A 20,917-nucleotide genomic window follows, 5' to 3' on the forward strand; every position below is an offset into this window, starting at 1 on the left:
AATTTGGATAACAAATCATATTTGATTTTGGTTAACAGATTAGACTTGATTTGGATTTAGATTTGATTTGGATAACAGATTGGATTTGATTTGGATAACAAATTAGACTTGATTTGAATAGCAGATTGGATTTGATTTGGATAACAGATCAGATTTGGATAACAAATTAGATTTAATTTGGATAACATATATGATAACAAATAAGATAAACAGAGAAGATAACAGATATGACAAGTAAACTTCAAATGCTCATAACTTTTGCTACGGTTGTCCATTTGAGGCCCACTATATATCAAAACTCTCAGAATTCATAGGAAAATCTAGATAAGGGGATTTGATCCATGATTTTCTTTAAAAAAAACACCTCTAAATGCCTCAATTTCGTGTTCAAAGATCAGACACCCACTTTTTTTCTTTTTTTTCAAAATTTCTGCAACTTTTTTTTTTACTTGAAACAGAACTCAAACAGATTTTTTTTTTTTTTTACACAAAGTCTCAAAGACACAAGAACAAGAACAAAAACGTGACAAGAAGAAGAACAAGAACGAAACATAAACACAAACAAAAACGCAACAAGACGCAAACAAGAAAATAAATAACAGAACAAGGACAAAACACAAACCTGGACAAATTACAAAAAAAAAATAATAGGATAGGATAGAACCTGTATCAAGAGCCGAAGCTCTGATACCAGATGATGTGAACCTTGCGGGGCGGATCGCTTGATACAGGTTATAGAGTTTGGATGACGCCACTTTCGGTGAAGGAAGATAAGTCAGGGTAGACGCCACTTCCGGTGAAGGAAGATAAGTCAGGGTAGATGCCACAAGGATTACCTTGATAAGTCTGAGATTGGTTCAACAAGGAACCCAGAGAGAAGCTCTCACCAAATTTTATGAAAATGCCAAAAGTTTTTTTTTTATTGAAAACAAAAACCAATACTTATAGTGTATCTGAACAAAAGATAAAAATAGACATGGGTCTTCTAAACAGTTTGGGTCAAAATTACAATAAATAAAAATTATAACTAAAAAACATATTTAACTTGGGCCTTCAAATTAATCTGGGCCTTCAGCAACAATTAATAGTCTTGATAGTGTCTCTGCCTCTGGGCCTTCATCCTTCTCCACTTGAGCCTTCATCCTTCTCCACTTGGGGGCTTTATCCTTCTCCACTTGGGCCTTTGCCCTTCTCCACTTGGGCCTTTAGCCTGTATTTGGCCAGTTTCAGGATTCTCATCAGATGTCCAACTAAGGCAAGGCCTTATAAGCCAAATGAAAGGAAATTGGACTCCCGAACAGTGAGCAACTACTCTATTGGTTATTCTAAAAGATCCAGGGGCTATAAATTTTATGATCCCAAATTAAAGACAATTTTTGAGATGAGAACCGCCACATTCTTTGAGGATATTGAGTTTGGGGGGAAGAATAAGGTTAGAGACTTTGTCTCAGAGGAAGAATCAGTAACAATTCCAAAACTTATTCATACAGTTGCTTTTGATAAAGAAAATTTGGAACCTCTACAAGATATTGTTATTGAATCTCTCACTCAAGATAATTTGGTCGTTCACGAAGAACAAACTTAAGATCCTCAAGAACCTATGCTTTGTGAGCTAGTACCTTTGCGGAGATCTACAAGAGAAAGGAGAAGTGCTATTCTAGATGACTATATGATATTTCTCCAAGAACATGAGGAAAATAATGGTATAATGGAAGATGAACCAGTCAACTTCCATCAAGCCATGCAAGATTCCAACTCAGAAAAGTGGATTGAAGTAATGAATAAAGAGTATAAGTCTATACAGACAACAAGGTTTGGGAACTTGTTCCATTACTAGAAGGTGTGAAACCCATTGGTTGCAAATGAATATTTAAGACCAAGCAGGATTCCAAAGGTAATATGGAGAGGTATAAGGCTCGTCTTGTGGCAAAAGCCTATACCCAAAAGGAAGGGATTGACTTTAAAGAGACTTTCTCTCCAGTTTTATTGAAAGACTCTTTTAGGACAATCATGGATCTTGTTGCACATTATTATTTGGAGCTTCATCAAATGGATGTCAAGATAGCATTTCTCAATGGCAACATTGATGAGACAATTTATATGGTGCAACCAGAAAACATTGCGTTAGGAGACCCAAAGAATATGATTTTCAAACTGACAAAATTCATTTATGGGCTAAAACAGGCATCTCGTTAATGGTACCACAAATTTCATCAAGTAATTCTCTCATTTGGTTTTGAGATGAATCTTGTTGATGATTGTGTGTAACACAAATTTAGTGGGAGCAAGTACATTTTCCTGGTCTTATATATTGATGACATACTGTTTGCCACTAATGATATAGGCATGTTTCACAAAACCAAGATATTTCTATCAAGAAACTTCAAAATGAAAGATCTTGGTGACGCCTCCTTTGTATTAGGAATTCAGATACACCGAGATTGATCTCGGGGTATTCTAAGATTATCACAAAGGAGTTATATCGAAAAGGTACTTAAAAGGTTTGGCATGCAAGAATGTAAATCCGGAGATACTCTAGTTGCTAAGGGAGAAGAGTTTAGTCTCAAAGAGTGCCCAAAAGGAAATTTGGAAATTCGGGAAATGCAAAAGATTCCTTATGTATCAGCTATAGGGAGTTTGATGTATGCCCAAGTAAGTACGGGTTCGGATATAGCATACATAGTTGGGGTATAAAGCAAATATTTAAGCAATCCAAGAATGGATCATTGGAAAGCAGCCAAAAGAGTTATGAAGTATTTGAAGAGAACAAAGTATTATATGCTCACATACAAGAGGTCAGATCAGTTGGAGATCACTGGGTATTCTAACTCGGATTTTGCAGGATGCCTAGATAGTTTGAGATCCACTTTGGGTTACATTTTCATGTTAGCTAGTGGTGCAATGCCAAGCAAATCCTTACTACTTCATCCACTATGGCGGCAGAATTTGTGGCATGCTGTGAGGCATCAAATCATGGAATATGGCTGAAATTTTTTGGCACGGGACTGCAAATTGTGGAAGGAATTGAAAGACCACTTAAGTTATATTGTGACAATAAATCAGCTGTATTGTATTCTAACAACAATACGAGCTCAACCAAGTCAAAGCATATTGACATCAAGTTCCTAGTTGTTAAGGAAAGGGTACAGAGTAGACAAATTTCCATAGAACACTTAGGGACAAACTCCATGATAGTCGATCCTCTTACTAAGGGACTTCCACCCAAGGTCTTTCATAAGCATGTTGCTCACATGAGTGTTTTACAGTTTGAGGAATCTTTGGTTTAGCGGGAGTTAGTCACTTTTATGTATTTTATGTTCTATGTTAGATTTTATGTATGCATACATTGACTTTTGAATATATTTGGTTATATATATGATTATTTATAATTCAGTTATTACACTTTGTATGTTAAGGTTATTAAATAATCTCATTGAGGTAAAGTATGACCAGTTGAAAATAGACGTGTACAGGTCACCTTCACGTAATTTTCATGTTACACATTTCATGATGAGTCTATGTCATTTGATTCTGTCAGCATTAGTGATCATTGATGGGTTTAGTTGTGATTGATACAATGAAAATTATTTTGGTTCTACGTGCGGATGTAATCAATGGACAAGATTTTTGGAATATGCTCAAGGCATGTAATGACAAATTTTGAGCTCATAAAGTCTAACACATTCATAAGGATTGTTAGCAATTATATATATATATATATATATATATATATTTATGTATGTATGTATGTATGTATATATATATATATATGTGTATGTATGTATATATATCATAATTGAATGAGTTAGGGTCATTATATTATTAGCTAAAATATTAAAGTAGTCAAATCAATAAAAAATTATGACTAAGGGCATATATGTCATGAAAGACTAATTGTGTAGATACCATTAGTGATATTATAATTTGATGAGGGGCCAAATTATAATTATCAAATTTGGGATAACTAATGACAGTTACCAATATAAAAGGTTATGGTTCTCATTTGTAGAAAGCAACGCGTACCGCTTTTTTCTCTTTATCCCGTCAGAAGATAAAAATTCAAAGAAGAAAATTAAGATATCTCTACATTTGGAAGATCATACAACCAATGTTCTCATCAACCTTTCATCATCATTCCATTATGGCTAATCCAGGTACGCTTTTGCATTTAATTTTTTATCATGATTTTGAGTATGCGAACACAATGGGGTTCTACTTATCTTTGTGCAATAATTTCTCTCCACATGGATAGAAAAAATGTGTGGTTATGATTGATGATTGTCTATTAAAATCAAATAAGGTCGATTGATTGAATCCCAACATGCAATGCACTCCTTGGTAATGGTTTTTTCTTTTGTTGAAAAATGGCAAAACTATGGCTTATGATGGTTTTTTGGGTTCTCTCTGTAGTGTGTGTTATTATTCCGAAAGTATGAAAATTGCATGAACACAAATTTTTAATTGAAAAGAAAATCAGGATTGACATGCATCCAAATACAAGTTGAGACATTAGCAATGATTATGTAATGCAATGTCTCATGTCAGTATAAACTTGATTTGACATTTGATTTATCCGTTTTGGTCTTTATCTTTTGTTACTTGCATAGTCTGATTTATTTGTTTTGGTCTTTATCTTCTCGTGTCAAATATTATTAAGCACAAGCACAAATAATTGATTTAGTCAAATTTATTTACAATCATTTGTAACTCAAGGTTGACCATTTTTACAAATGTACTTAACTACATATGACGCTCAATAACATTATTAACCACTAATGAATACTAAAGTTAACAATAATTTATGATTGACATAATCACATTATCCGTAGCATGAATACAAATTTTTATCATATGGTTTGACTAAATTTTAAACAATAGTAAGAGTTATTATATATATTATACACTTATCAACTCATTTAGAATCATCATTTGTTGTAAATTTTAGTGAAAGATGGGTGTAAAATAAAATCCAATTGAATATAATAATTTAAGTTACTAAAGTAACCTTAACTTTGGACATAACTAACATCTAATTGTAGCTTCCATGATTCTCTTGGTATAGGTAGAATTATGACATGGCAAAAGTTTTGCTCATACAAGTTCAATATTTCAAGCATGCAATAAAAGAAAATTAAGTTCACATGTGACTTTTAAGTAATAATATTAGAAGGACTAGAATTAACCACAAATGATAAAACATTAAACCATTATTTATGATAGATTTAACTAGATTATTCATAGCATGAAAATAAATTTTCATCATATGATGTGCCTAAATTTAAAACAATAGTAAGAGTTAACATATGCATAATACATTTTCCAAATCATTTAGGATCATCATTTTTTTATATTTCCTAATAAAAATTTGGATTTAAAATAATATTCAATCAAATATAATCACTTAAATTATTAAAGTAACCTTAACTTTGCGCATAATTAACCAATAAATATAGCTTGTGTGATCCTCATATAATAGAGGTTGATTTTTCTTAGATAACATGACATATGCTTTCCTCATTTGAGTTCAATCTTTGATGCATAAGACAAACAAATTTTTATTTACATGTGACTTTTGAGTAACAATATTATAAGGGTTAGAGTTAACCACCAATGATAAAAGGATAACTTTTGTTTATTTTAACCACCTTATTCATAGCATGAATATAAATTCTCATCATACCGTGTGCTTAAATTTAATACAATTGTAAAAGTTAACATATGCATTGTACACTTATCAAATTATTTAGGATAATCATTTTTGTAGTTTGTAATGAAAGTATGGATGTAAAATGAAATCAAATCAAATGTAACCACTTAACTTAATATAGTAACCTTAACTTTATGAATAACTAACCCATAAATGTATCTTGCATGATCTCATATGATTGAGGTTGAATTATTCTTAGATGATATGACACATGTTTTCCTTATATATGTTTAGTCCTTGATGGATACAATAAACAAATTTTTGTTCACATGTGACTTTTGAATAGTAATATTAGAAGAGTTGGAGTTAGCCACCAATGATAATAAGATAACATTTATTTATTATAGACTTAACCACCTTATTCATAGCATGAATACAAATTTTCATCATATGGTGTGCCTAAATTTAAAACAATAGTAAGAGTTAACATATGCATTATATACTTATCAGACGAACAAAATCATTTAGGATCATAATTTTTTGTAGTTTATAATGAAATTTTGAATTTAAAATGAAATCCAATCAATGTAACTATTTATGTTACTAATGTAACCTTAACTTTAAGCATAATTAACCAACAAATATAATTTGTTTTATTCTCTTAGTACAAGTAAAATTATTTTGCTAAATGACATGACACAAGTTTTGCTCATACAAGTTCAATCTTTTAGGCATTAGCCAATGAAATTCTCATTCATGTGTAACTTTTGAGTAATAATATTAGAAGGACTAGAATTGATCATCAATGAACCAAACTTAACCCATAATTATTATTGACTTAACAATGATATGAATATGAGGAATACAAGTTCCCATACTATAAAATTCATGTCCATTTATTTAATAATGCGTGTTTCCTTTATATATAAAAATTCTCCATTTACTTATAGAAAAATCAATTTTGAATACTTAGATTTTAACAACATTAAGTTAACTCTCCAAAAAATGTGGTTAACCCTTTTAATACGAACAATTAGTCATAGTTATAAAACAACATATTCATAATAAACAATAATGTTAATATAAAACATAGTACTAAGTAGTCAAGTAAAAAATAAAATAAAATAGAAAACAAATAAATTCAACACATGTATTATTGTCAAATTTAGCAATAAAAAAATCTTATTCAATTAAATACATTTCAATCTGTTCATTGCCAAAAAAGTTGAAGTAAATGTAAAATCAAAATAAATTTTTCTCATGGGAAGTAATTACATATAGTATGATACAAATTAAAAAATTTTGCTTGTGTTAAAAAAAAACTTCTTTCATGATTATTACCACAAACAAGAATCTCCTATTCTTAATCATATGGAATTTTGTGGCTTCAAGTGCGTCTCCAAAGGCCAAAACTCCTCAAATTTTTAATTTGATCTCCTGAAGCTCTTGGTTAATGTATGGAAATCTCAACTATATAACAATACATCGCCCCAGCTCCAATCAATTGTAATTTATTATACTTTGAACTAAAAGGTTAAAAAAGAACATCTATCTCAGTAAAGTGTTACAAAAGGAGAAGAGACAAAATTCAAAGTAATACCCTATAAAAGGTGGTTTAAATCGCAAGTGTGAAAAACTAAGTTTATTTTCTAACAGTTTAACCCCAATTTTAGGTGCATAATTAGAATTTCTTATGAAATTAGAAGCAAAAACACAAGAAAGTTGTGAGATTCTATTTTCCGACATAGGTTTGTTGAAACAATCTTGATAGGAGCACGATTTTATGTAGTAGACACCAATAGCAACAAACTACGTGTTTAACAAAAATGAAGATGAAAGTTTTTCAACAAGTTAACACTTAACAAACAATGTGATGCGAAGGATAAAATCCAAGCATTCAGAAAAAGCATTAAGAACTTGTTGACCATTGATCACTAGGGACCAAAAACATAAGTAATAAGACTCTAATCATCACTATCTTGTGATATGAAACAAACCTACTTTTAACACTAATAATCTAGATCAAACACAAATGTAGCACAACTAACACAATTTAAACCTAAAAACACTCTTAATAAAGAAGAGGAAAGGAATGCTTTGGGTGCATCATGTGACATGATTAAGAGAATAAAGATAAACGTATGCGTTATAGTAATCACAAATTGTATACATCTTGTTAACCATGTACAAAATAATTTTAACCATCCTGGTTAACATAGTTAACCCAATGACAATATTAGTCTACAAAATAATATCATGACATCAGTAACCATTTGCAATAAGATAATTAACCATGACATATACTTTAAATGTATTAGCTCTATATAATGTGTAGTTAACCGCTGACATCGATAAAATTAACAACTTTCAAATATTGTAAAGCATTAAGCATCATGTCCATATCCTTCATGTTAATGATACAGGGCGCATGTATGACTTAAGAAGCGGTACAATTATATATAGGCACTTGTTCAACATACCAAAATACAAATAACACACACACACGAAGTAAAATATACAATTTCAACATGCATGGAATGAACCTAAACTATTTTTGGATTCTATAAAATAATAATTCTCGAATCCTAACTCAAGCATGACAAAGACATTGATTGGGAATCACACTCAAACATATGGGCAAACTTTTGGATTCCCTCTCAATACTCAAAAACCTTGAACTTTCATCACAATAACTCATAATCTAGATATGTGTGAACCCAGACAACTAAATAAGCACGCAAACACAACTATCACAAGCACCACAACCATCATCTCATAAGAAAAAATTAATACCTAAAGTATTGAGATTTCTATATAAATACTTGGGTTACACATAGGTATTTATATAGAAATCACTTATGTCAAGTCGCACAGTAAAAACTACTGAGTTAACTACTCTAACGAATAATGTTAACCACTTATCCGTAAAATTACACTTAACTATATACCTAATAGAGTTAACCACTAATCACACGTGAGTTAACACTTTGAATTACTCTGTGACAGTTTCATAGAGAAAAGAAAGGCATACCTTCAAGTCATGAGAGAAATGCAACCGCAACAATAGTTTCAGGTGAAGTACCTCCGACGACTAACGTTGGACAGATCAGGTGCGACGATGGTTTAGACAACATGTGACTAGGAGAACGAAATTCAACTGCAACATCAACTTTAGGTGGACCACCTCTGATGACTAATGTTGAACAAAGTTTCAATCGGGTGTGATGAGTTCAAACAAAGTGGGACAAAACAAGGATTTCATATCTCCTAATCCTTCACATTGTATCACTGAGAGTTGGGAGTGGTGAAATCAATGCACAATGAAGATGGAGGAACGACTTGGGTGAACGCATAGTGGAGATGAAAGAACGATGAACACACATAAAGGAGAGAGAGGCAGAGAAAGAGAAGTTGTACCCTAAACTACTCAATTCTCCCTTTTCAATTGAAAATTTTCTTTTTTCTTTTTATTTTTCTTTTATTAAATATAAAATAATATAATGATATATTTTATTCCACATAGGCAATGATCAGATGGACAGTGATTACTGAGCGGTACGAGTATCACTACTCTAAAAATTATAGAATGTTAAAAATAGGTAGCAAATTTTGCAAGAAAAAACATTTTGGCAAAATTATAAAAAAATATGGTGATAAATGTGCAATTAATAAAATATAGAAATAAATCACATATATGTAAAAAAAATGGAAATATTTTTTTTTACTATTTTAAAATTGGATCGGACCATCCAATTTGACGGGAAATCAATCAGTGTCTCAACCGACACTTCCTAAAAGTTGGTGTATCCTTAAAGCAACTCAAAACAGTTGAACTGATCGAAAAACCTAGTGGCTTGATCGGTTTAGCTTAAATTTTTTTTAAATTCAAAACAACGTCATTTTATTTTTTATTACAAAAATATTATAATTTATGAAACTTTTTAAGTGAATTTTATTTTTTATTATCATAAATTATGTGTATTATGTTATTTGTTGTTCAATATTATCATGATATTATATTACAATATTTTAAAAAATATTTTATTAAAATAAATTCGACCCAAATTTGATTCGGATTAAACTATTGACTCTTAAACCAGTATCTTGATTGATGACTGGACCACCGTTACTATAACATTGTATTTTTTTTTTACCCCATAAAAAATATGACATAGAAACAGTGGGTTCCTCCTGTACCAAAATAAAAAGAAACAGTGGGTTCTTTTTTAAAGAAATCTGTGGGTTTGACCAACATCTATGTTAGACATTAAAGAATAAATACTTTTACTTTAAATTTATTTTTCAGTTTTCAATTTATTGATTTGTGCCTTCAAAAAGACATGATGGCAAAATTTGATAATTAATTAGGAGTAGCTGATTCAAACTAAAAACATATATAAAAGATTAAAATTAGACCTTAATTATTAATCTACATTAACTCAAGGAAAAAAAGGTCAGAGTAGATTTATTTCACATTAATTAACGATATTAACTTTTTCTTTAAAAAAGAAATTTCTTTATGACATGCCGGTAATAATTAGTAGATGGAAATTGTTTGAAACATATATTAGAGATTTTTGCTTCATAACGTACCAGTAATAATTTTAAATTTTTTTATTGGATATTTTTTCCTTAATTACTTCTCTCTCATTATTAATGATGCTAGTATATTAAATAGAACCCCACACATTTGCTTCCTTCACATAACACAAATCACTTTAGTCAACTCTCCAAGTCTTAATCTCTCAAAGAGAATTCAACAAAAATAAGAGAAATTTCTCTATCGTGAAATATGCAAAGCCTAATCACTTGTGTTTTGATTATTGCTTTTATTTCACCATGTTTATGTCATAGGTGGAATGTTGGAACCCAAAACACAATTTATAATGTGATAGATTTTGGTGCCGTGGGAGATGGCAAAACAGACGATACACAAGTACGTGTGTTTATGTTTTGTTATTTCTAATTCTAAGGCTTAATTGTACATTTCTTTTTTCTACTATTGCTATTTTTTATTCTTTTTTGAAAATTTGTTTTTTTACCTATTTTTATTGTATAATATTGACCTATTTAATTATTAACTCCACATCTAATATTTAACAAAAATGTTAATGAAAATGAAACATTTAACGGCACATTCACATTAACACTCTATTACTTTGTCAGTATTTTTGTTAAGTATTGTATGTCAAGTTAACAAATTGATCAAAATTATATTATTTAGCATTTAACAAGACATTTCTATTTTGAATTGATGGTAGGCATTTTTAAAAGCATGGCAAAGCATGTGTGAAGCACAAGGGACATCAACTCTATTAATACCACCAAACAAAGTATTCTTGGTGACGAGCATGTGACTAAAGGGTCCTTGCGTCGCCCCAAGTGTTCAAATTCAGGTATTTCTAATATCATATCCAACTGCATACCATCAAACTATTATTTCTTTTTTGTTTTATTAAACTTTTGGTACTCTAAAATTTTATGATCTTTTAATGTTATTTTTATTTTTGAATATTTTAAATAAGGCTCTCATAAAATATATTTCGTTATTAATTTTCATTTTTTTTTCTTAAATTCCATTTTAATTTACTTTTGAATTTATTTAAATGTCAAAAAATTCTCATTTAATCCGTATAAATGTAACAAGTTTTCTCTTAATCTGTAGACTGGGATATCAAATAAAAAAATATAAAAAATTATAATATTTACAAATTACATATATTAAAAAGTAAGTGAAATACTACTTAACAAAAAAAGAGTAACCCAATTATTAATAGAGATTCTATGATAAAATATTTATAAAAAAAAACTATTCAAAATAAAGTAAGTCATAAAATGATAATTATAAGGTTTTAAAGAATAAAACTTAGTAGAGTCATTCATTAGAATCTTTCTGGCATGTTCAAAATAAATATCCAATACTGAATCATTAAATGGAAAAAATAAACAAATTTCTTTTTCTGTTTTTTTTCATTAAGAAAAACTAAAAAATGTTAAATATATTTAGATGAATAAATCAAAAAGGTGTTGAGTCATAATATATAGACTATTGTACTAAAGTTAATTTGGGTTTCTCCTATTTGTATATCTTGGCCTTCTGGAATCCTTTTAATAATTGAAAAAAAGTCCTTGCAATATGACTTTGTATTTTCTCATTATTTGTTTAATTTTCCTCCACTCTTCTTGTAGCTTCAAGGGGTAATAGTTGCACCTACCAAGGATGCATGGGTGGAAGGTAATCTGAATACTTTGATTATGATCTCAAATGTAAACGGTCTCACAATTGATGGAAGTGGTGGATTAATCGATGGCTACGGTTCTGCTTGGTGGGCATGCAAATCTTGTCCACGACCATCGGTTTGACTACTCTAAGCTCTATTTTCCCATAGTTTGTTTTTTTATATTGATATGGATATAAAAATTCAAATTAATCATTATTACTTTAGCATTTTTTAATTTCTAATTTTTAATTTTTTACTACCTCAATCTACGTCAAGAATGCACTTAGGTACAAGTTAGTATATTCTTCAAATGCAGTCAAATGACTGATAACTTGAAAGATGGAAAGGAATCAGATTATATTTTTGAAAAAAACTATACATACATCTCAATTTTGGAGTATACATGTATAAATGGAAAAGAAAAAAATCAGAAAAAAATAACTAAATGAAGATAGAGAAATTAATAAATTTAATAAATGATGTGATGATGTGAAATAAATATAAAAATAGGGGGAAAGGATAAAAATAGATAGAAAAATAAATCTAAATGTATGAATATAATAATCATATACTAATTTATTCTCAACACCACTTGACTGAATTTTTCATGTGGATGATGCAGGTTCTTATTATCAATTCCTGCAATTCTGTTAGTGTTACTAATCTGAACATGATTAATAGTCCAAAATCTCACATACACGTAAATGGTTGTGAGGGTGCCACATTTTCTCATATTAATATTAGTGCTCCCGGTGATAGTCCTAACACTGATGGATTTGACATTTCTACTTCCAAAAATATCATGATCGAAGATTCAACTATAGCCACCGGTAAATTAAACAAAGTTTTCATCTAATGAAAATATATATAGTATCAAATTTCAAATTAATGTTTTAAAATGATTACTATATGTGCAATTTTAACTTACATTGTCTTTCTACTTAAACAGGTGATGATTGTATTGCCATCAGTGGTGGCTCCTCCTACATCAATGTTACTGGGATTGCTTGTGGACCAGGCCATGGAATAAGGTTTATATAAATTACGTTTTAATTTATTTAATATATTTGGGAGTGATATCCTTCAACCTAACGCACTTATTAATATGAAAATAACAATTAAATATTTGATGGAATTATATCACACACTTGCACATGTCATAAAACTATAAAATGATTCCTTGATTAAATTAATATCTTTTGTTATATCCAATTTGTAACTATAACAAATCTCATCAATTAACATGAATGAATTAATCAGCATTGGCAGCCTCGGTAAAAAGTTTGATACAGTCCAAGAAGTTTATGTACGAAATTGCAGCTTCATAAGAACTACAAATGGAGCAAGAATCAAGACATTTCCAGTAAGCAAAATATATACGAGTGACAACGTATTTGCTTCCTATAACTATTTTGCTATAATTATATATTTTGTACCCTTTTCTTAAACAATGTAGTTATATAAAAGACCATCATTATACATTGGAATATATATATATATATATATATATATTAAAAATATTCTTTTAAATCCTGGAACATTGATTTAGAGGTGTAAGGAAATATTCATATGCATAGAAAAAAATTATTCCCAATATGTCTTACCACTTGAAAGGAATATTTTATTCATTGTATTTTTTTTTATATATAGAATGGAATGGGTTATGCGAAACAAATTACTTTTGAGGATATCACCTTAGAACAAACTCGCAACCCAATAATTATAGATCAAGAGTATCGTGATTTAACGGTATTCACTTAACTATACATTGATATTATATCCCGTTATTCCAACTTGTTTATTTTGTCTATTGTCTATTAAAGTTGTATTTTTGGAATAATTAGAATCAAGCAGTTGAAGTCAGTGATGTGACATACAGAGGAATTCATGGAACATCTCTAGATGGAAGAGCTATTACCTTAGATTGCGGCGAGTCTGGTTGTTATGGAATTGTATTGGATCAAATCAACATTGTCTCTTGTTTAACAGGAAAGTCTGCTTCGTGTTTTTGCAATAATGCTCATGGAACAGCTACAGCTACAAATCCAAATTGTACTTGCTTATTACCATGAAATCCTTGTTACCCACTCAAACATATCTATAAGTGAAATAATGAGTATTATCATATTACTTTTTCAATAAAATATTAATGTGAACACTCATTTTTAGGTTTTTTATTTGCTCCTCTTTTATTTAATTTATTATATGTTTTTATTTTTATAGAATGGAATTTGCCAAAGTAATATATATAAATAACTACATTTAATGTTATACATAACATTTAATTACTTGACAGTATACAAATATTCCATAAAAAATTATTTTTTTAAAATTATGTAAAATGATAAGGAACGCCATTTCTTAGAAATTGTTCTAAATGAAATTATTTACGTTCAAATAAATTTTTCCTTTTACAAATTTTTGTGTGACAATTTTTGGCAGAAAAAGAGAAAAGAAGTTTATTCTTGAAAATTTCACAAATAGAGTTTCTCTTTCACATTAGAAGTTTTTGTACGGCACACAAATATAAGAATCAGTGCGACCTGCACCCGGGTGTTTGGAATTGTTGTTTGTTGCTACAGAACACAACTTGCCAAATGCCAAAAGGAAAGAGAAACATAAGTATACACTAAAATCCACACACAAGAGTTCCAATAACTCAAGAAAATTAGTAACACATTGTGAAAAATAAACACCACGGAAAGTATCACTTTAACTAAGTATCACTTTATTTTTTTAATTTTTAATGTAATATTAATATTAAAATCAATTCTATAAATTATTTTTCTTTTTTATTTATTAGTTCTTCGGTATAAAATAATTTAAGACGATATTTATTTTGAGATGGAATAACTAGTTTTTCAGTAATGTTTGATTGAAAAAGAGAGGAGAAGAGAGTAAAAGGGAGGAGAGAATTTTTACAATTTTCTCTTATGTGATTTAGAAATTTGGAAAGAAAGGGAAAATTTGTTTAAGTGGCACCATAAAGTTACAAAAGTAATTATTCAATAATATAAAGTACTTCCATGGAACTATAAAATACATAATACTACAAGTACTTCCGCGGAACAAACTCAAGCACTTTGTCAAGAGAAAGTCGAGAACTCAAGCACTTTGTATAAGAAAAATATAATTTATTTTACTTTCTTAATTTTTCCTATTATAAATACTTTTTGATAAGTTTACCGAAATTGACCCTGTCATGTTGGTTATCAGGTAGAGATTAGAGAACAAAATATTTCAATGTATTGTGTTAAATTTACCATGAATATTTTGTTTTTTAGTAACCATTTTGTGTCCCCATTGTTACGGAACATACCTCAAGGGAGGACTTCTATGAATGATTATGTTCATTTCTTAATCTTTTACACACAAGATAAATCTACTCACACTCCTATAGGGTAGAAGAGGGATTTATAGGGTATAACAAACATGCATACACATACATAGCAACAAGTGTAGGAAACATTGTTGTACATTTAGAGGCTGCATTTTTTCTACATTTTCCTGCATGTTCTCTACTGTAATCGGAGTGTCTTCTTAATTTTTCTTTATATTTCATTTAGTGAATCAGTTCCTATCAGAGCATCGTCCACGCTTCAAGCACAGATGGTTCATACGTGAGGAGGCCAGAGGCGTGTTAGATATAAAAACCTATTCATAAGTCTTCACCTCACAGGTTAAGCTTTTGGAATAATTGGTTAATGAAAACTACTAACACAGTTTTTATCAGTCATACATATCAGCATACAAGAGGGAGAACAAAGAAATCAGATCAAAATAAGGATTAGAAAGAACTAACTCAACTATATCCACTCCTTGATTGATGATCTTATATTGATGTTTCTATATCAATAACACACAACTGGATCTAGATCCTCAAAAACTACATTTAACACTAACATTTATTTTAGGACACAAAAGTAAGATATATAATTACATATTAAAATTTAACACCAATTACATATATTATACCCTATATATCTCGCATACCTTTCAATAACTTCCTTCTCGAGCTACAATAAATTCCTCCATTTTATCAGTATCACCAATATCAGTAGGTACCAATATCTCATCCTCAGTTGTGAAATTGTATCTACCCCCAATAGCTCTTAAAAGCTGATACACTTCAAACATGGTGGGCCTCTCCTTTGGCGTTGGTGAGACACAGTTGCATACAACCTTTAGAAATTGGAAAAGCTCGCCATCAGCATCCTTGCTGACTAGTGATTCATCAATGGCATCATGGTGTTCTGCATTGCTTGTGAGCTCCGTAATCCATTCTACCAGATTTCCTTTAAAAGTTTCCGGAGCTTTATAGACATTGGTAGGTCTTTCACCTGTCACCAACTCAAGAAGAACAGTTCCAAAGCTGTAAATATCCCCTTTAGTTGTGGCAACCAAAGTTCTTGTGTACTCAGGAGCAACATAACCTAAATCACCAAACTCCCCATTTACAAAAGTACTCAAATGAGTATCAATTGGGTTCATCAGTCTGGCAAGGCCAAAATCAGAAATTTTCGGCTCAAAATCTGCATCCAACAACATGCACTTCGAGCTAATGTTTCGGTGGATAATACAGGGATTGCAGCTATGATGAAGCCATGCTAAACCTTTGGCAGCTCCAATTGCAATTTTGAGCCTTGTAGTCCAGTCAAGGGTGCTCACACCATCAGCAGGATGGAGTTGGTCATGGAGGATTCCATTTGGCATATTTTTATAGACTAAAAGCCTCTCCCTTTTGGCCATGCAAAAACCTAAAAGAGGAACCAGATTGCGATGTTTGACAGTACCCAGCGTACCCATTTCAGACATAAATTGTTTTTCAGTGTACTGAGATTCTTGTAATCTCTTAACCATAAGTGTCGTGCCATCATCAAGGACAGCTTTGTAAACAGTTCCTGTTCTTCCTGTCCCAATCATATTGGTATTACTGAAGTTGTTAGTAGCCTTCATGATATCACTCAGTTTCATTTTTGGAATTGATTTCTCAAACATAGAAACCTGATGTCCATATCATATTAGTTAGACTTAGGCATAATATCCTCATTAGAATTCAATTGTGTGTAAATCATACAAACTAAGGCTCTTTAAATTTTACACAAATTAATTTTTCAGAAAATATATTCTACATTTTTTAAACTTTGACAAAAAAAAAATGTATAATTTATCAGTTCGATTTAGAAAATATTTTATTTTCCTTTGTTTAGTGCAACAGTATGCAAAACATGTTTTGCCTATTAATATACACAACATAGTCAAGGAAATAAAATATTTATTACGAAAATGTTTCACTTGAAACTTGCAAGAATTTAAAAAAAAAATGAAATATTTCTAACAAACTAGTTCCTATCTTAAACATTTAAAACAATTATCTATTGCTACAAGACACAAATGGATCTACAAGAAAAATGAATAGTTGTGTAATCATATATGTTCTGTGCAATGCACCAATATAGCTTGCCTTAATTTGTTTAGTTCCTTTTAGACTTCTTGCCCATTTGTTTCCTTCAGGGTCCTCTTCCTTCTTCTTGAAAGAAACACGTCGCACAAAGAAGAACAATCCAATACACAATCCTAATGCCGCAAGAGTCACCCCGCCAGCAGCAGCTCCAGCAATAACAGCCAAGTTACTCTTGGAAGACTTGGTTTGGCAAGGCGCCAATGTTTTTCCTCCACATAGGCCTTGATTATTTGCATAATTTTTTGAAACTCCAGCGCTAAAGATTGGAACTGGCCCCATCAAAAGATTGTTGGATACATAAAATGTCTTGATTCGTGAGAGAACACCAAATTGTGGAGGAATTTGACCACTGAGTCAATTCTGATCAAGTTTAACCCTGTGTTTGGATGGAGCAATTTAACATGGAAATTCATTTTTCCAAGGAATTTAAAATGATTCATGATAAAATAGCTTGTTTGGATAGAGTATTTGAAACAAGATCTAATTTCTGGTATTTTTATGAATCATTTTGATTGACTAAAATAGTGGGATTTCAAATTCTCTAAAAAAATATAGAATTTGAAATTATTTTTTCGGAGATGCTCACTTTAACTCACGTTCTTGCTCGTGACTCTTTTTCGCTCAAAACACACAACTATGGGTGACCAAAGTTTTTACTGCCGATATGGACATAAGTTGTTTTTCAATGACTTTGGCCGATGTTTTTTCAATCAAAATTTTTCTGTATGATGTCAACCAAAGCTATTTTTTACAGATATCGACTAAGATTTTTTTTAGATGATGTTGGTTAGGGTTATTTTCTCACTGACATCACTCATGGAAAGTTTTTGCTAATGTCGGCCAAGGATTTTTTTGTCCGTTGTCATCCAGATTTTTTCAGTTAATGTTGACTAATATTTTTTTTGGCCAATGTTGACTAGAATTTTTCTACTTACATCGGTCATGACTAACTTTTGAGTAAACACATGTTAGGGTTTTTTAGCTGACGTCAGCTAGGTTTTTCCAGCCAACATCAGCCAAAGCTATTTTTAGCCAATATTGGTTAAGGTTATTTTTTAGCCGATGTTAGTTAGGGTGTTTTGGCTGATGTCAACTAGATTTTCTTAGCCGACATCGGTTAGGATTTTTTTGTTGCCATTGACTAAGGTTTTTTGGCTGACATCAGCTAGAGCTATTTCTTAACCACATTAGCTAGGTATTTTGGTTGATGTTGGCTAAGGTTTTTTCTGCTAACACCAGCTAGGTATTTTTTACCAACATCGGACATGAATATTGTTAGTCGACATTGACTAGGTTCTTATAGTTGACATCCACTAGAGTTTTTCGGTCGATATCGGTCAAATTTATTTTTTAACCAACATCAGCCAAGGTTATTTTATATCTGATGTTGGGTAGGATTTTTTGTTCGACATTGGTCAGGACTATTTTTTTTAGCCAACTTCGACTACGGATTTTTCGGCCAATGTTGACCAATGATGTTATTCGGCCGACATCGGGTAGGTTTTATTGGTCGGCAACAATCAAGCAATTTTTTAGCCGATATTGAGTAGATTTTTTTGTCAACGTTTGCTAGGATTTAACACCAATTACATATATTATACCCTATATATCTCGCATACCTTTCAATAACTTCCTTCTCGAGCTACAATAAGTTCCTCCATTTTATCAATATCACCAATATTAGTAGGTACCACTATCTCATCCTCAGTTGTGAAATTGTATCTACCCCCAATAGCTCTTAAAAGCTAATACACTTCAAACATGGTGGGCCTCTCCTTTGGCGTTGGTGAGACACAATTGCATGCAACCTTTAGAAATTGGAAAAGCTCGCTATCAGCATCCTTGCTGACTAGTGATTCATCAATGGCATCATGGTGTTCTGCATTGCTTGTGAGCTCCGTAATCCATTCTACCAGATTTCCTTTATAAGTTTCTGGACTTTAGACGCATTGGTAGGTCTTTCACCTGTCACCAACTCAAGAAGAATAGTTCCAAGGCTGTAAATATCCCCTTTAGGTGTGGCAACCAAAGTTCTTTGTACTCAGGAGCAACATAACCTAAATCACCAAACTCCTCATTTACAAAAGTACTCAAATGAGTATCAATTGGTTTCATCAGTCTGGCAAGGCCAAAATCAGAAATTTTTGGCTCAAAATCTGCATCCAACAAGATGTATTTCGAGCTAATGTTTTGATGGATAATACGGGGATTGCAGCTATGATGAAGCCATGCTAAACCTTTGGCTGCTCCAATTGCAATTTTGAGCCTTGTAGTCCAGTCAAGGGTGCTCACACCATCAGCATGATGGAGTTGGTCATGGAGATTTCCATTTGGCATGTTTTTATAGACCAAAAGCCTCTCCCTTTTGGCCATGCAAAAACCTAAAAGAGGAACCAGATTGCGATGTTTGCCAGTACCCAGCGTACCCATCTCAGACATAAATTGTTTTTCAATTTACTGAGATTCTTGTAATCTCTTAACCATAAGTGTCGTGCCATCATCAAGGACAGCTTTGTAAACAGTTCATATTCTTCCTGTCCCAATCATATTGGTATTACTGAAGTTGTTAGTAGCCTTCATGATATCACTCAGTTTCATTTTTGGAATTGATTTCTCAAACATAGAAACCTGATGTCCATATCAGTATTAGTTAGACTTAGGCATAATATCCTCATTAGAATTCAATTGTGTGTAAATCATACAAACTAAGGCTCTTTAAATTTTACACAAATTAATTTTTCAGAAAATATATTCTACATTTTTTTAACTTTGACAACAAAAAATGTATAATTTAGCAGTTTGATTTAGAAAATATTTTATTTTCCTATGTTTAGCGCAACAGTATGCAAAACATGTTTTGCCTATTAATAAACACAACATAGTTAAGGAAATATAATATTTATTACGAAAATGTTTCACTTGAAACTTGAAAGAATTAAAAAAAAAGGAAATATTTCTAACAAACTAGTTCCTATCTTAAACATTTGAAATAATTATCTATTGCTACAAGACACAAATGGATCTACAAGAAAAATGAATAGTTGTGTAATCATATATGTTTTGTGCAATGCACCAATATAGCTTGCCTTAATTTGTTTAGTTCCTTTTAGACTTCTTGCCCATTTTTTTCCTTCGGGGTCCTCTTCCTTCTTCTTGAAAGAAACACGTCGCACAAAGAAGAACAATCCAATACACAATCCTAATGTCGCAAGAGTCACCCCGCCAACTGCAGCTCCAGCAATAACAACCAAGTTACTCTTGGAAGACTTCGCCTTGCAAGGCGCGAATGATTTTCCTCCACATAGGCCTTGGTTATTTGCATAATTTTCTGAAACTCCAGCGCTAAAGATTGGAACTGGCCTCATCAAAAGATTGTCGGATACATAAAATGTCTTGATTCGTGAGAGAACACCAAATTATGGAGGAATTTGACCAGTGAGTCGATTCTGATCGAGTTTAAGGGTATTAAGAAATTTATAGTTTGCAAGACTCACAGGAATCTCCCCAAAAAATTCATTTGAAGCTAGAATAACAGATGTTGCAAATGGTATACGAGTGGCTATGTCTCCCGAAATGGTTCCAGGG

General features: G+C 31.2%; 1 protein-coding gene and 2 pseudogenes across 1 annotated transcript; 1 reads left to right on the top strand and 2 right to left on the bottom strand.

Annotated features, from left to right (window-relative positions):
- The first annotated feature begins 2,933 nt into the window (after positions 1-2,933).
- Positions 2,934-13,940, top strand: LOC100818729 (probable polygalacturonase At3g15720). The gene is made up of 9 exons (XM_041013931.1): positions 2,934-3,143; positions 8,654-8,757; positions 10,502-10,583; positions 11,837-12,004; positions 12,491-12,698; positions 12,818-12,899; positions 13,129-13,231; positions 13,519-13,617; positions 13,713-13,940. The coding sequence occupies exons 1-9, from the start codon at positions 2,934-2,936 to the stop codon at positions 13,938-13,940; spliced, it is 1,284 nt and encodes a 427-aa protein (XP_040869865.1).
- Positions 13,941-15,864: 1,924 nt separating this feature from the next.
- Positions 15,865-18,618, bottom strand: LOC100819262 (probably inactive leucine-rich repeat receptor-like protein kinase At5g48380; annotated as a pseudogene).
- Positions 18,619-18,954: 336 nt separating this feature from the next.
- Positions 18,955-20,917, bottom strand: part of LOC100806456 (probably inactive leucine-rich repeat receptor-like protein kinase At5g48380) — an 8,257-nt pseudogene continuing 6,294 nt past the window's right edge.

Source organism: Glycine max, chromosome 3 (assembly GCF_000004515.6).
Source record: "Glycine max cultivar Williams 82 chromosome 3, Glycine_max_v4.0, whole genome shotgun sequence".
Taxonomy (NCBI): domain Eukaryota; kingdom Viridiplantae; phylum Streptophyta; class Magnoliopsida; order Fabales; family Fabaceae; genus Glycine; species Glycine max.

Bases quoted from the DNA above. Each gene is read 5' to 3' on its own strand.
- LOC100818729 (XM_041013931.1), top strand. From the start codon at position 2,934: ATGGCGGCAGAATTTGTGGCATGCTGTGAGGCATCAAATCATGGAATA. The intron at 12,900-13,128 runs GTTTATATAAAT...TGAATTAATCAG, and splicing joins GGACCAGGCCATGGAATAAG to CATTGGCAGCCTCGGTAAAA. The intron at 13,618-13,712 runs GTATTCACTTAA...TGGAATAATTAG, and splicing joins AAGAGTATCGTGATTTAACG to AATCAAGCAGTTGAAGTCAG.